At 40.4% G+C, this 17,668-nt stretch overlaps 1 protein-coding gene across 5 annotated transcripts in view; it reads right to left on the bottom strand.

The window, feature by feature from the left end:
- itpr1b (inositol 1,4,5-trisphosphate receptor, type 1b) overlaps positions 1–17,668 on the bottom strand; it is a 76,588-nt gene that overhangs the window by 25,132 nt on the left and 33,788 nt on the right. For 4 of the 5 annotated variants that reach the window (XM_026348295.1, XM_026348297.1, XM_026348296.1 and 1 more), the window contains 3 exons: positions 9,295–9,424; positions 7,047–7,231; positions 24–207 (listed from right to left, as the gene is read on the bottom strand). In XM_026348295.1, coding sequence (XP_026204080.1) covers positions 24–207; positions 7,047–7,231; positions 9,295–9,424 — 499 coding nt within the window. Of the gene's footprint in view, positions 1–23; positions 208–7,046; positions 7,232–9,294; positions 9,425–10,108; positions 10,157–11,336; positions 11,373–17,206; positions 17,243–17,668 lie in introns of all 5 variants that reach the window. The other variant, XM_026348299.1, reaches the window with a different exon arrangement.

Here is a 17,668-nt window from a genome sequence, read left to right as displayed (position 1 = left end):
ACCATGTCTTAATAACCTCTAACCTTTCTTGCGTGCTGGCGTGTCTTTGTCTGGTGGCTCCTCGTCCTTCTTCTTGCTGCCCAGATCACTAGTATTGACTGTCACAGTTGCTTTGATCTCCTGCTGGGCCAGCTTCATGCGCTCATAAAATACCTTAAAGAATTTCTCAGATTTATTGTCCCCCGTCAGGCGATGATAGAATGACCTCTGAAGAAAAATATGAATATATAGAGGATATTGTGTATAAGAATATTTTCACTACATTATTGTATCTCTTTTGAAGTGTATCTTGGTGCCTTAGATTTTTAAAGATTGATAAGTGTTAGCAGTTTCATTTGTTGGACTTCACAGAACAGTCTTTTTTATGAACTAATGATACAGCAAAATGCTGTAGTTGAGGGGCCTTACTATCAGCTTATTCATCATTTTTCTTTTCAAAATTCACCTTAATCACTGAGGTCAGAAGACCTTTGTTATTTAGTAACCTCTTGCAGTCACTTCTTATCGATATGTTATTGCCTCTTTCACAGTTTCTACACAGTGCTGAGAGCCACAGGTTCAGTCAGACATTGTTGCATAAGCCTTGTAAAGCCACAGCATGCTCACCTGATTCTACACCATCTGCTCTCTGCCCTAACATGGTTCAACACTGTGAGGGCTATACTGAGCATAAACATTTACAGACAAACATGGTACAACAAAAACAAAGACAATAGTTAGGATTTACATGCTGCAAAACATGCGCACAGAGACAAAATCACTTCCATGCCCTCCTAATGACACCCTACTGTATGTGCACCTACTGTAAAAATATGCACGAGCATACACACAACCAAAAGCGTGCAGAAACACGTTCAAAGGTGCAGGTAAACACGCACAGCTGCAGGATCACGCACACGCACAAAAAGACTTCATTTGTGTGATTGCAGCAGACCACAAATTTCTTCTTTTATAAACTTTGCAGGTATGCAGTGGTAAAGGTGTGCACCAGCACGAGTAAGAGGTGAGGAAGGAAATGTTCTGCATATTCAAACTACCGTACATAAAGTGCAAACTTTTTTTGAAAGCATTGAATGCATGAGATGGTTGTTTTTCTGCAGCAAGCTCATATGTTATGTCCCATTTTCCTCTCGACAATCCCTGCTTACATAAGACCTGTAATCAGCTGAGTGGTTACAGTGAGGGCACACAGTGCCTCTGCTCTAACACTGTTACATCAGCCCATAAAGGGTGAGCAGTAGAGAGAGGGAGAGAGGAAAACCCTGCCCTACTTCTCAGTGCCAGAACAGCATGAAGTGTGAGATGCATGAGGGAGGGTATGAAAGTGGGAGGAGAGGAAGGGGGGTAGGTGGTTTAAAGCAAGAAAGAGGTAGTTATCACATACATAGATTCTGGGGCAGTTTTGAAAGCACGTTACATAAGACTCTTTCCAGGTTTAGCTCAATTCAGTAAAGTTTTGGAGAGAGGAAAAGACATGCAAACAGTAAACCCGCATGCAAGTGCATTGTGTAGCATACAAGCGAGATCTGCATAAAAAAATCTAATGTTAGTTATACTGTCTGCAGAGTCACCTGACTCAGGCCAGAGGGGATGCAGAACACTTAATGCATTAAGTAAATCTAAGTTGTTTTCCTGCTTTCTTTTATGTAATGATTCCTTCTTGTTTTTCAAGCTGTTAACATCATGTTGACAAGGCAAGGCCATTCATTGATAGTGATCAGATTAAGAGACTTATGCAAGCAGGCCAACTTCTCCAGACCGAGACAACAGCTCCAGGATAGCAGCTTTACAAGATTACCAAATGAAATAGACCTCATGACTATGGCCATAAAAACTCAATTTCTGCCCTGATGCAACACTTGTCGCTCATATTGTGTACACTGAAAACAAAAGGAACCGCATACAACAATTGCTGCACTGTGCTCTGCACAGAATTTGTCTAGAGCTTGGTATCAAACCTAAGTACTTTTTGATTCCAATAAAACTGTAGCACAGTGTAAAAAAAAAACTGTCAAACATGAAAAACCGGCATGAAATGCTTGCTCAGACTGGTGACACTGTATGTAACTAAGGCAGAGGTATGTGTGTTTAGAACTCACAATCTTGACTTCTATTGTTTAATAGAAAGAGATTTAATTGGAAATGTGTTAAGCTATAGAAAGGTTGGAAACATTTTGTTCTAAAATGCAGTGACGGTATCAGCCCTGGTAAATAAATCTTTTAAATAACAAGCATTCAGCTTCGTGATTGACATCAAAATATTTAAGATTCAAGGTTTTGACCTACTAATAAAACATGGGAACATGGTTTTCAGTCAATATGACTGGATCCCAGGCATGAATCAAGTCACTTAATGAGTCAAGCAATCAGATCCAACTTTGTCCGCTAAGGTGGCTTAGCATTCTATGTAAGTCACCCACTACTGTGCTATTAATTCACCTGGGAGCTTTGCTGATTCTGTTGCTGCCAGTCATGTTCAGCACAGCAGGCTGAGGCTGACTCATAATTCACTCTATTCTACAGATTTAACAAGGCGACACAGCAGGGCCTCCTTCTCCTTCCTTATACTGTGCTCCTGCTTTTCTCTCCCTTCCCCGTCAGCTGCCACCCCGGCTCCTGGCATCAACACGGGCCAGTTATGTAAGGCCTGTTTATACCACCAGCTCTCTTTTTCTTTTTATCCGTCTCCCGCCTTTCCAGCCTGACACCTTGGTGAGTGACAAAGCCGTCTCTGTGCTTATTGGAGGGCTTCGGAGGCATACACTGCCACCGCCCAGTTGGTAACCACAGCAATCTGCCCTTTGAAGTTATGACAAGCCTGCCAGACAGGAGATCAAAATGTAATTAAAGCACACATGAGCATGCGTTTAAGATTCTGTGCAGCTAACAAGCCAAGTAAAGTCTAAAACGCATCCAGTGACTTCAACAACAAGAGTGTGGATTATCAGACTAAAATGCTGCAGAAACGCAGGAGTGAAATAATAAAACTTCCAAACTGTAAATAAAGAGGAGAATCCCCTGTGCAGTCTGTAGTTAAGAGCAGAACTGGTATGTTGACGACACTAATGCCTGGAAACTCACTTTGCAGAATCTTTTTAAAGCTTTCCAAGAGGTAGCTGTAAAGTGAACTTGAACTGAGTAGAGGTGGGGGGTTAAATTATGCTCGGAAGGTGGCTGAGGGAAGCAGCATGCCACAACAAGCTTCAAGAGTAGTGGCACCTGTTTGCTCCTGTGACAGTTACGGATCTGGTTGTGAAGACAGTGTTTGGTAGATGGATGGTGGGCTGGGAGGAGCCTGGCTTCTACACTTTTTCTCTTACATATTACACACACTCTCTCTCTCTCTCTCTCTCTCTCTCTCTCTCTCTCTCTCTCTCTCTCTCTCTCTCTCTCTCTCTCTCTCTCACACACTCTGAAGGCTGTTTTAGGAATAAGCCCTTTAGTCTCCAAGTATAGCATGGAGTAAGGGTGTTTGTGTATGTGCTAATGGTGTGTGCAGAAGATGAGCATGTAAGGGTTCAAGTTTATGTTATCATACAATATGTGTGCTAGATGTCTGCTTAAGTTCCTGTAGCTTCCTGTGGCTGCCCACATCAGGTTCAAAGCCCTGACCCTTGACTACAAAGTAGTCAACTCAACATCACTGCCTCCCTGAACTGCCTCATTCTGGTCCACAATCCCTCTCGCTCACTGCGCTCTGTAAGCAAACAACGTCTTGTCGTCCCCTCACCTAACCTCAAAAGATCCCAGGCAAAACCTTTTCAGCTCACTGGTTCCACAATGGTGGAACGACCTACCCACCTCTGCACGCTCAGCTGCATGACACTCAACTTTTAAAAACTTGCTGAAAACAGAACTCTTCTGAACCTTTCTCTGCTCTGCAAAAAATCTTTACTTATACCCCCATGAAACTGAAACAGCAGTAAGTTACAGATCACCACTTATCACTGAACAACAACCGGTAGGGTCGGAGTATACGTTTTGCAAAACACATTATCTTGTTTAAGTTATTTTTGGCTAGTTGCTGTATGTAGATCAGCAACTGGTATTGATACATACTTTATGTGTGAGTCAATCTGCAGTTAAGAGCATATAATTAATTGGAAGGTTGTTGTTCTGCAGCCAAGCCAACATTTGTCATAAAGTCAGTGCGTTCTTTTTACAACTAGCTTTACTTTGGATTTTGTTGTTACTTGATGTATTCTAAATGAAGACATACACTACTGTCAAAAACTGTAGGATAACTTACCTGCTTCCAGCTCCGCTAACATTATTGCTAAATGATTTTCTAAGAATCAATGAGCATTTTAAACTGATAAACGGGCATTGGAATACAATCTGCCATTGAAACACATGACTAATGTTTGCCCATGATGGGTCTCTGTGCGTGTGTGTAGATAGTCCATTAAAATAAACAGCTGTTTCCAGCTATGATAGCCATTTACAACATGTCTGCAGCATAAGTCAGATAAGTCTGGGGGATGATTTTCACCAGTGACACCTCTATATCCCTTTCAAACAAACATGCATCTGTTATGACACATTAGGTAGAATAGAATTATTTTACAGACAGATGCATATATTTTAAATTCTTGAAACAAGCATTTAGCATCAAATACATTTGTTGTTCATCCATTGCTTACTGATGAGGTGCACAGTGCATGTGCAGAACAGGCAGAGTGAGATTTCCAGGTTTTGAAACTTCTTTTTGGCCTGTACTAACATTCACTGTACTAACATCTACCAGATATTACTGTGACTGTAACAGACTTGATTATTTATTTTACATTTTTACATACAAAGGGATAAAAAAGGATAATTTGTGAGTAAATGAGTGAGAGCAACTTAGGCTACAGCCTGTTTTTACAGGAAATGAAAGTCTGAAGTCTGCATGTTTGTGGCTGTGACCAGACAACCCAACACATTCTTATTATTAGGATGTAATGAAATGATAAATAAGAAAGTGTGGACTCCTGCAACTCAGCTCTTAAGTCTTATTCTTCATCAGATGTTCCTTCATTATGACATCTCTAATTATTTTAGTCAACAGATAAAGAACTCTGTAACTGAGACTTGTTCATTGTGTTACACTTACACATTATGCAAAGCAAAAGGCAGAGGAAAAAAAACCCAAAAAGCTGTGACCTGACCCATTTCTTTTTGTGTACACTAACACACTTACTCTTTCCCCTAAGGCTGCTATGTCAAGTCCAGTTCAAGGCCCCATACAAATTCATTCTGTAGCCACCAACCAACACTCCATTTCTCACCCTTATACTTTCTTCTTCCCAGAAATGTTGTTGACTAGACTAGGACCTTGGATGACCTCAAAAACAAATAGGCTGCATGGAGAAATCTGTAGGCATGTTTTTGTCCTGCTTTTCATTTAAACAACAAGAACCCTTTTGTACTGAAAAGGGGACAGGCAACCCATCGTTATGTAAGACAGGGAAATGTGATGCATCTGCTGATATGTTGTAAAGTCATTCTGAACCATTCATGAGCCTTCCAAAAAAAAAAAAAAAAAAAAAAAAAAACACTTGTTCCTGTATAATGGGATAAACACCCAGCTTAAATTCTGAAACAAGAAGCTTCCGTATTACAGTGCCTCATTCTCTAGAAAGCCACGTTCACTTTGAGGTTATTTTTTATCACCACATGCAAAGATTGAAAACGTCTTTGTTACAGTTGGAGTCTCTGCCGTAATTTACACAAATATCACCCCAGACGATAGAGCAGCCATGACTAATGGCATAAATTCATAACCAAAGCACCAACTGATAATCTGATATAATGATGATAATTCAAAACATAAAAAGGAAACTTTTGATTACACACACACACGAACACACACAAAGATTAGAACAAAACAAAAAAAAAAGAGCAACATGCATGCCAGCGAGTACTTTCAGTAGTTGACACATCTACTTCATTATGTCATGACTTCCAAAAGGTCATTCAGGACATGAAACAGCAGCTAAATCAACAGGTTGGATCAGTGGCTCTGTCTTTAGAGAGGCTATAGAGATATGCATTTCCTCAGGTAAAACCAGAAAGCTACTGAAATCTTTTGGATTTCTCCTTGTCCGGTTGTGCCTTTTATTGCCCTCTTTCCACTAGCAAAGCGTGACCCAATTAAAAGTCTGGTTGGAATGTTAGGAGCCCCGAGGCTCAGGGCGTCATTCACCCAAGCAGAGAGGCAGGCAGCAGCTTATGTAACAGGAGGCATGTGAGTGCCTTTGTGTACACTCTGGGAAGTCAGGCCTTGTCAGGTAATGACACTATGCAAATAAGAGCCTATTATGCAACGGGCCTGTTTATGCAAGACAACACACGAAAGTGCACATACACAAACCACGAAACCAGAATACGCTCGTAGACGGCTTACAACATGCACTCATATGCTTGGTCATAAAGACACGCACGCACGCACACACGCACACACGCACACACGCACACACGCACACACGCACACACGCACACACACACACACACACACACACACACCCCTGCAAACCCCAAAATAATGCAATTGCAAACACAGCATCTCTGTGTCTCTCCTATCTCAATCTGCCCGCCCTGAGGTTAGCAAAGATTTAGCATTGCTATAGCAACCCCTAGCTGGCTGTGTGGAGATAATGATGTGTTTGCCTGCACAGCATGGACCTCGTCCAGCAGACCACTGTTCTTCTTCCTGTCCCGACTTCTGTTCTTCCTCTTTATCGATTGGCCTAACTCACCCTCCCTTTGATCACAACTCAAAATGTCTGGAAGTTCAAACATGTCAAGATGCTTTCTGCCCCCAAGCCATTCTTGGTAGCTTTATTACTTTCTGTTGACAGCAGTGAAGCTGCAGGGCACTGTCTAAAAGTCTTGACACCACAGCTTTGAACGCCTGAGATAACATCTACTTGTTGAGATTCTGCTCATGCTTTTAGTGAGCTAGTTATGTGAAAGTTGGACCTCATTAACACCTAACACTTAACAATCACACTCTGCTGCACGAACTGTGCTGCATACTCTTGAATCCAGCAATCTTTCCTTACCTGGATGACTGTGTTTCCACCCTCCAGCAGTGCAATAGCTAACAGTATGCTCTCCTGGAATATCCGGTCACTGGTAGCGTTCATGATTAGGTCAATGACCAGGTCTGAAGCCCCTTCTTTGTCCAGGTGGCACTGGACCTCGGCCAAACTCAGCTCTCCTCGACCTCCGATCCCAGAGCTGACAACTATGGTCAAAAAATTGAAATGCTATTGTCAACAATAATATTGATTTCAGATGGTATATAAAGGAACTGAAGTTTGACCAGTTTGCAGTTTAATGAACCATAGCATCATTGTTTGATCACCTACTGATGAACTGTCAATGTTGGTGATTGAGATTATAGGCAACTTTGGATGCAAACCAGATCTTGATAAGTGAGCTACAGGCTTATCAGTTGCCCTCCATGTTGAGTGATTCAGAAAGAGCTGGTTTCACGCTCACTAACGGTTGTTTCCACTGGTTGAAGAAATAGCAATCAGAGCTTTGTAGGTGGATTATTAATGGGGATGCCAATTCAGTTACAGCTAACCAGCTAGCAAACTATAATTACGAAACGTGCTGACAATACTATGGGTGACTTAAATGTGTTGTAGCTCAGTTCAACGATAGAAAGATAATTATAGTAGACTTTACAGAAAAAATGCTCAGATATCACATAAATCTAAGAATAACTGCTACCAAACAAAACGATAGGGCTTATAAATACCCTTTGGTTTTGGTGTACTTCTTTTTGGTGTCACTGAAAGGACATCAAACATTACATTAAACCACTGACTAAACTATCAAAACACTATATGTATGATGAATATCTTTAAAAAAAAAATTATTTATTTATATAATTTATTTGATCAGGGATTTAAAAGAAGCTACCACAGCTACCACGATGGCTAGAAGGTAATGCATACTAACATACAAATAAACTGAGATGAAAGGACAACAAGTAAGTCAGATTACATCAATTCTCACCAGGGAATTATTTTACTTTTCCAGGAAGCAAAGCCATCAGAACAATCTGAGAGATGCAACTATCACATAAAGAACTGTACATACATAGGCGAACAGGTGTCTTTTCTATCCATTCAGCCACAGTGCACAGATAACAACATAACATTAGATGCGTCTGTAATCCTCTTACTGCTGCTGGCTAATACAGGCCAGGAAAGCAGCAGTGAGATAACAACACCCATCAGAGCCGTCTCTGGCTGGGCGAGCCTCTGAATCAACAACACATCCCATTCTAGACGGAGCTTGGCTTTCTGGTTGCATGGCAACAACACGACCTATGTTATGTTAAGGAGAGAGACCGTATGCAGAGACAGTAGGAGATCTGAGATCTTGGACATAAATGACTACAAGGTCATGGCCAAAAATGGTTTCTAATATTTTTCTTTTGTATTGTAAAGATGAATGGTGAGTCATTCCTGTGATGAGAGACATGGAACAACTGACTGGAATGAACCAGTGTCAGGTACTGATTGAGCGAAGATTGAGAGACGGACGGATGGAGGGACCGCCTCAGTTTCTGTTTGGCAGGCCGGTAAATGTATGCGAACACAGTAAACATTTGCACGAAACGCTCTACAGCTTAGACCAACAGAGTGGGGCCCAAGTAGGCGTCTTCAGTTTACTGCAACTCAGTGGAAACTATATTTGCCACTATGACTATTCTTTGTAATCTGTGTAAATAAAACACAAACAGTTTCATCATGAGAGGAACTTCCATAGAATTATACTAATGTTTCTGTGAGAACAGTAAATAAAACATCATTAAGGAGAAAATCTCTTGTGGGTAAGATCTCTACACCTTGCACTGCAAAATAAACACACACACACACACACACACACACACACACACACACACACACACACACACACACACACACACACCAGACCAGATTTATGACGCCCATCATTCCACTTCTCCATGCTGCCGATGTCTGAACTTTGGCAACGAGCAAACTGATTAACCTAAATAGATTTTATTTTTAAATGTCTCGAGTGCCCTCTGTCTTTAAGCTGATTTCACATAAGCAAGAGTCAGAAAATTATCACAAACATGAAGGGCAATTAAACTGCTTTGCATGAACACCGTTTCCTTGTTGGTGCAAACCATGTTTGAACATACAATTATTTGTTTAGTTTTTTTTTTGTTACTTAACAGTTTAAATAGTATAAAACTTTCCAGATTCCATGTTTTCAGTATAATCATACACTGTACACACAATGATACTGTTTTGTTACACACACCTGTAGGCGATTTTCCCTGTGCACCAGGAGTGAGTGGACCATTGCTGAAGGTTGTGAGGCTATCTCTCCTCTGACCGGGTTTGACATTCCCATAGTATCGATTGACCAGGACCTGCCGGAGAGCTTCTCCCTATCAGTGGAAATGGATGAATGGAAATTAAATTCAATTATAATATAGTCACAGATTAAGAGCTGAACCCAAGATTAAGTTTACATTTATTGGAAACTACTTAATTTTAGGTTGTGAAATGTTAGAAGAAGAAAAAAAAACTCTTTAGAAACACCTGTTTAAAAATGTATTTTTGAATTCTTCATTACTTCCCCTTTTAATAAAAAGCTTTAAAATGACTGTGGTTGTACAGAATTTTTGCAGAAATTCAAATACAAATCAAACACATACACACAAGACAAGTCAAAAATGTCATGGCCTGAAAACCTAAGCCTAACCAAAACCGCCATTTTCTTGTTTGACCTTTGCCCTCTGACTACCACTCACAGATACTACTGTCTCCCATCTTAAAGTACACTGACATTCGGCGTATTGGTTTGGCGTAAATCAGCGCACAGTCAGCTACATGTTCCCACTGAGCCAAATACACCAGAATATGGAAAAGAAGAGAAGAACACCCTAAGTAAATACCCTGCTGTTGGTGTGCCACACATGTTACATATCATATAATTGACAGGGAGGTAAGTGAGTGCCATGCTGGGGAAGCAGTGTGACTGTGAGAGCATCACAATCGTCAGCCAGTTGTCAACCATCAATAAGATGGAGGCCGTGACCAGACCACAGCGAATCAAACTCAGTACCTACCCTCTTTTGATCCTCCAGTTGCTTCTGTGGCTGGTTTGGATCAAGCTCCTTAATAGTGAGGTGAGTTAGCAGAAAGCAACAAAATAAGAAAGAAAGAAATAATAAGGTCGAAAGGGAAAATTAGAAAAAGTAGGGTGTTAATACAGTGCAAAATTAGTTACTTTAAGAACATGCAAGGAAACGGTTCAAATTAAATCATGCAGTTAAGGGGGAAGTGGTTATGTCAGGAAAGACATTCGAGTCAAATTCATGCAAGGTTTTGCGCAGGGGAGGACAGATTCATTCTAGTGCATCATATACCTACACAGAATGATTTATCAAGAGAAGTTGACCTCCTAGCGTTTCAAACATCTCAAATGTCATATCACTGTTTCACTTTCACTTATGAAAACCCTGAAGACTCATATGCCCACTTTGATAATCCAGTGTGTGAAATTTCAACATCTTTGGTAGTACCCCCTTCATTACTTGACTGTCTAAATTATTTACATAAGAGATGAAAAGCTGCTGAAGGGAAGGAAATACAAGCCACGAGAATGGGGAAAAAAAACACTATCCAGGTTACATAATGATGGAGCCATGAGCTACTGACACACAATGTAAGCACCAATCTGGCATGGAAAAAACACCTCACCCACGACATAACCCTCCCCTCCCCCCCCCTCCCTCCCAACACCCCCAGTGAAAGAAGGTCAGGAAAATTGGACTTTGCTCAAAAAGCGAGAGGTGAAAAAAAAAAAGAGGATGGATGAGTGAGCAAGTAAGACGTGATGCACAAATAAGGGTCAATATTTGCCTTAGAGACAACAATAGCAGCCCTCAAAATAAGAATCACATGGAAATACAGTCTTGTGCAAAAGTTTGGTTATCCCCTCACTTTTTTTTGGCACATTTTATTGCATTTTAAATTAAACATCTCTAAGTCCCTGACTTTCCTTGACTGACCCGTTTAAACCTAACATCTGAGGAGAGACCTAAAGAGAACTGTCTGGACTAATACTAATAAGTGCTATAAATTACATAACTTACAACACTGTCACATGTGCAAAAAGTAAAGGGGTGCGCAAACATTTGTATAAAATGTGAAAGATGACTTTTTTGGCTATTAAGATAAAAAGATGTTTGACCAAGCACAAGGGTAATGGATGAAGTTAGTGTATAAATATGATCTCTGATCAGCAGTGACCCATATTAGTGGGCAGCGTGCCAATATGGGTCTTAAACACACCTCAGCAGGGACATCAGGCTCGGGTGGAGGTGCCAGCTGATTGGAAATAAAAGGATGATGTTAGTCCAAGTTAGAAGATGTAGAATTAGTTCTGCTGCTCCATCCTCTGAAGAGTAGCATGTGGCCTACAAGCTCTATCTATTTAACAAATCTCTTGCCTGCTCTTTACTGATGCAGCTGTATCTGGCTTTATCAGATTGTCAGTCACATGCTGTAACTGCACATCATAATTAAAGAGCTAGAGCCAGAGAGAAAGCAGACCCAAAACGTGTTGGTGATGATGGATTGCTCATATCATGTTTGTGTCTCGTGTTATGTGTTTTTGTGGAGCTAGCCCAGTGGTGCAGCATGAATGATAAGCAGCATTAACCTACAGCAGCAAGACAGCAAAAGCTCTGTGCGCAGAAAAGTTCACCACATTCTAGACCACTGGCTCTGATGCTACACTGTGGTGTGATTAATATTCTGTGGTCCCCTTTTAACCTCCTGCTGCAAAGTGTTGCTGCATGGCACCTAAATGACACTGCATTTATATTTCGGTATATTTAAATTTAATTTATATTCCCCCCACCCCCAAGTAAGACAACCTTTCTGTTGTGGCTTACTGTATTTAGTGCCATAAGGTCTACAGTATATAAACATACAAAAAATAATCATAATAATGCTGGCCCATAGCATCATAAAAATATTTTATGAATATATATTAACAATCACGTTAAGTCATTAAACTGACAAAGCTTATCAAAAATATCTACACGTGTGTGTGCAAAACACAAATAAAACCTGACTGTTAAATATAACCTATGCAGTCAAAAACAAATTGTAACCTGGGCAAATGCTTCTCTCTGTAACCCAGTCATGCTGGTTTATGATTAATTGTGCAACTGGACAGGAATTTCCCTATATCAAGCCTCCTTTTACGTCAACACATTGATTTCCACAGAAGAAAAAAAATGGTGATACATCACACACCACTAAAGCTATATTCAAAATCCAGCTTTAACATTTAGTTCTGTTTTTAACTTAACTGTCATTTTGAATCGTGGAACATAATAACTGCCATATGCATAATCTGTCCTATTGTGCTACTCTCGACACCACATCGGTAATTTTTCTGTGTTTAAAAAAGATGCATCAGCTGTATGCCCTGACCCTGTAACAGTGAGAGTCAGTTCCACTTAATATGTTTTCCAGAATGTGTGATAAAACTCCATGAACGATATGCCACTCACAATGAGATTCAAGGCATCTGCTGCTAAAAAATAATAACAATGGTCTCACTGACCATGACAACATGTATGCCTGTCTTCCAAGTCAGACAACCCCTTTGTTTAGAATGACGTTACTTGGAGACTTATCCCTTATCCCAAACCTTTGTGATACAACGAGCACTGCTTTTCCTCATCTCACTGTGAACTCATAAAGGAAACTGACTGTTCATAATTCTCGAAAACAAGTCTGCTGGGAAATTGCCAGACGGAAGGTTTTGTATAACACTCTGAAATTGGCGCGCTGCCACGAAACAGAGGAAGACTAGAGACAATTATTAGGTGCTATGTTGGTTGACGTGCACAGTCAGCACCCAAAGCAAAACCCCAACTTTCCCATGCCTGCCCTCTCTCCACCAGACTACCCAGCATTGCTTAGGTCAAGGTGCCACTGATTACTAGAAGACATCTCTGCTGCACCTGTATTGTCAATTACCACGGAAGGTTACACATCAGGGGAGAGTTTGAAATTCCAGGAAAAGTGAGAGAAAAAAGAAAATTGTTGGCTCTTATGTAACTGCTTCCTGAGAGCTGGCTGGAGCCCAACCATCGTGCAACATTAAGTTGGGGAAACTGGGACACTGATGATGAAGATGAACGTCTGCAGCTCCCCCTGTTGACTGAGGAAAAAAACAGCAGGACAGAGTCTATTGACGGCACCCACACCAGCAGAGAGGAGGATAAATGAGGACAAGTGGAGTCTATGTGAGGTAGCTCAGCAGATGGAGTGAGTGGCTGCAGTGGCAACTGGTTGAGTTACACTCTGGTAAAGTTAGAGAAGATCAGGCAGTGGAGAACAAAACAAGAAGAAAAAAAAAGAAAGGCTGAGAAAGTGAAAGTGAGGTGAAGACTAAGACTAATACTTGTAAAATGAGCAACAGCGAAAGAGAAATGCTAGAAAATACAAAAAAAGAGCAGCAACAAACAATCTTTAGCCAAACAAACAAACAGCAGATGGTAAGGTAATTACTATTTGTAAAGAGACTGTGATGAAGTAGCATAACACAAATACATGAAGAGCTTGAAAAACAGGTTCCATCACCCTCACACAGATCGACCACTAGATTCTCCCTGCATAGAAACAATCTCTTATATAACCTTCCCTTCATGTATGTATTATGTATTCAGCCCCATCCTCAGCAAAACGTATTACATCACAAGAACAAGGCTGAGACTTCATCCCGATCTGACCCCTTTAACCCATCACAGCTTCACAGACAAAGACGCTCACATGCCTATGTGAAAGAAACAGAAACACGTGCAGCGGGCGATATGATCAGGCCTGACAATGAGGGTGGCATGCTTGTTGTGTCTTGTTTTCCCCGGTTCGCATTTTATCACGTTTCTATTTCTGGATGAATGAGATAACCTCTGCAAATGGATGGCCTGTCACTCTGCCTTATCCTGCTCTGTCCTCACTCTCCCCGGATACGCAAAATCCAGCCAACAGACAGGGAATGCTACAAGTATAGGTACGGCTATCAAGCAGTAGTGATACTGACAGCTACGCTTCATTCCTAGAGACCTTTGGGTGGGACCTGGGCAGCAGGGAGGGGGGTGTTGTGGCAGGTCAGAGAGTAACAGTATGCTTAACACGAGTTACATAACAGCTATCCTGGCAGTGTGTCTTGCTGCTGCTGAGGGGAAGTTGGGGTTTTGGCCTTGCCTGTCTTCCATCTGAATGGTATCCACACACATGCTGCCAGACATCCATAAGGGCACAGTATGCTGTTGTTAACAGGAGCGTGTGGATGAACGAGTGACATACAGCATGAGCTGGGGTTATGGAGTATGTGTACATTCTTGAGATTCTGCATATGGAAGGAGTTGACAAAACAAGGTGCTGGTCTGAGAAAAACAGCCTTGTTTATGGAAGCTGGGGATTTCCATTGCTACAGTACCAAGTGGCGAGGATAGGGAGGCAGGGAAGCAAGGAAATGAGACAGAGGGAGGCATAACTGATTTCACAAAATTATTCTGGAAAGACCCTTTCTGACAATTTCTCAATTTTCCAACTAACATCATTGTTCGCTTCCCCTCGTGCTCACCACGCTGTTGACTGAGTGACTCGTCTTCAGTCAGCCTGTTATTCACTCTTCAGTATCACTTTCCTGCATGCAGTGATTCTCCAGCTCTGACAATGTGTACTTTCAGTTTTGACAAATGTACTGATTTGAAGAGAACCTTCACGTTGGCTGTAAATATCAAGATGTGCTGCCAAATACAGTTAACCCCTGCTCAAGGTCCAATTACTAGCATTTTCTATGAGAAACCAACATCAACCACATTAGACAGTTTATGTATTTGCTCATTTGTTAGTCAGGATTTAACAGCTTTATGACCTTTATAGGTTTTATAAAAGGACAAGGATGAAGTCTGATGTTTAATTTTAGAGGTGAAAAGTCATTCAAGTGCAATGGAAACCATACAATTACAGCTTTTGAGCCTACATGTGATACAATTTTTAGTACCAGGAAACAAACAAACAAAACAAGGAAGTGAACCTTGAGTTAAGACCGTTTCATCAAAAGCTAAGAGCACCTGACAGAACTATAGCCACAACATAAGTTAAGCCACTTCAGATCGAACAAGAGGTTCTAAAGCTCAGAAGCCTAGACAGAAAATGCTCAATCACCCCTGGTAATAAAACCAGTAGCTGAAACAACCAAGTGACCCTGATTTCATGCAGTGACATGGAACACAAGGGACAAAATATACATGTAAGTCTCACCCTTGCAGTGCTTTCAAATTTATCAATATACAGTGTCAAAAAAAAGTATGTTCATTTCATGGTTTTCTGCATAAAATGTGATCTGATCTTCATCAAAGTAAAAAATTTTTTGATACACTTGGGAATTAAACAGTTCCAAAGTGTGTCCATTTGTAGATTGTTTGTCTAACTGTAGACTGGTGATTTATGTAAATCAACAATTCTTGATCGTAGATCCTCAGAAAACTCCTTTTGGTGAGGAACGGCATACAAAAACGTATTCTTCTTGAGCGGAGCAAACTCAAAAAGTTAAAGTAGTATTTGTCAGTCGAAGTAGTTCTATTCCAGACATGCAAACTAATTTTCTTAACTTATGCTAACACCTGACTCTAATTAGCTTTTTTGAGGCCCCTTTTTCTAGTCGCACTATCCATGAAAGATTCATTTTTTTTTTGTGTTATTATTTTAGGCACATTAGATTTGTTAATACTCTTAGATGAAGATCAGATCACATTTTATGACAAATGAATGTAGAAAACCATGAAATTCCAAAAGGTCCACATACTTTTTCTTGCCACTGTAGTCTTAAGTAAGGAATGGATGGACTGATCTCTGATCTGAATATAAGGACAGCTACCAAATAAAAGGAAATAGAAGCACAGACTACAGTACTTTCTCAATATCTGTGGGTGGTAACTTGTCTTATGACTACGATTATTACAGATCTCTAAAAATAGAGACAAAGTCTACCAGTATTTGTTAGAATTGTTAGTGTTTAAAAAAACAAACAAACAACTACACCTACTAACAACTGTACAAGCTGATTAGAGTACAATAGATAGAAAAGGTGAACATCCTTGAATATTAGTCAGGAGTGACTTGTGAAGTATGGTTCTTCTGTACTCGCGCCCATACTTTAACCTCTGAAACTCTGTCCACTAGCACAAACAGAAATGAGAAACCATTTTTCTCTCTACCTCATTAAGGCCACAGGTCATGATCGCGCACATATTTTCGGAATGCACACGTATGACACGCATGCCACCGTACAGACTCTGACCCCCTGCGTTATGAACTGTGAGATGGACGATCCCAGCTATATATACACTCACACCTGTTCTTGTAATAGCGGCAAAGACCTCAGAAGAAGAATATGCGCTCACACCAACATCCATCATAAGGGGACTGTGTGGCATGTAGATTGAGTGACCAGAAAAATAGAAACAGCTCTGTTATGTAATGCAATGTAACACAATAACCTTAATAAATACCACATTACCATATTCATTTTTTATGGATGCTACTAAGTTGCTGGTTAGCTTAGCATGACGTATTACTGGCATCAAGGATGTCATTTTGGGAAATATCATATTACAGAAGATACAAGTGGCCAGTTAACTTAATAAATAGAATACAGAAAATCCGATATATACTTTATGCGCGTGAGGTTCATTCATGTGCTTAATTTTGAAATATGTTTCTGATATTTTATTATGTCGTTAACTGGACACTTTAAAATATGAAAAAATATTCTACAATACAACACCACAATCAAAAGCCTCTAAAATACATGGATGTTGTATGGCTGTATTCAGTTTTTTGCAATAACTTAAAAAACTAAGATCTACCTTAAAAAGTATGTTCCAATGCAATAAGTAGTACAACAGATGAGCATATTTCACAATGTGAGCATGACATGCCAGCACTGTACTACATTATGTAAAACATAGACTTCTTAACAAACACACAATAGGGACAGATGGACTAAGCTACCGACGGGTTTCACAAATGAGAATGGGATGCTAGAGAGTCTACTCGCAGCACAAGCATGTCTATGTTGTTAGTAGGAGTCAAAGCAAATGTACATCACAATAGTAAGTAAAGTGATCAACCTCAGCCACATCCATTTCATCATCAAAGGCAATCAGCTGCAAGAGAAAAAGTATAAGGGGCAGGGAGTTAGTAGAGTTAGATTGTAGAAGTAAAGCTCGCTTTGTGCAAATGTAGAGCTTGTCACAAACATACATACACACGAGCGCAGCATGTCAAGTTAGTGAAGACAGTGAAAGGATAGCTTGTTATAGTAAAGACACGTTCCTCTGCAAGTTTGTGTTTTATAGTTTTAGAAGATGATAATAGATAATATTAAGTTACTTTGACACCAAGCTTTTACACATATCCCTCCCTGCCTTCTAGCTGAAATGCTCTCTGAATGTTTTTTCCCCAATTGTGGCTTTCTTTTTTACCATAAATCTGAGCATCTTGGTGGTTTTTTTTCCACTAGTGTCTTTCTTACAGAGACACTTGGAGGGCAGCCTTAATGTTATGTAATTCGCTTTCTCAAATAGAAACTT

The sequence above is a fragment of the Anabas testudineus genome, chromosome 5 (assembly GCF_900324465.2).
Source record: "Anabas testudineus chromosome 5, fAnaTes1.2, whole genome shotgun sequence".
NCBI lineage: Eukaryota > Metazoa > Chordata > Actinopteri > Anabantiformes > Anabantidae > Anabas > Anabas testudineus.
Note: the sequence above shows the minus strand (reverse complement) of the source record. Positions and strands in the feature narration are given on the sequence as shown.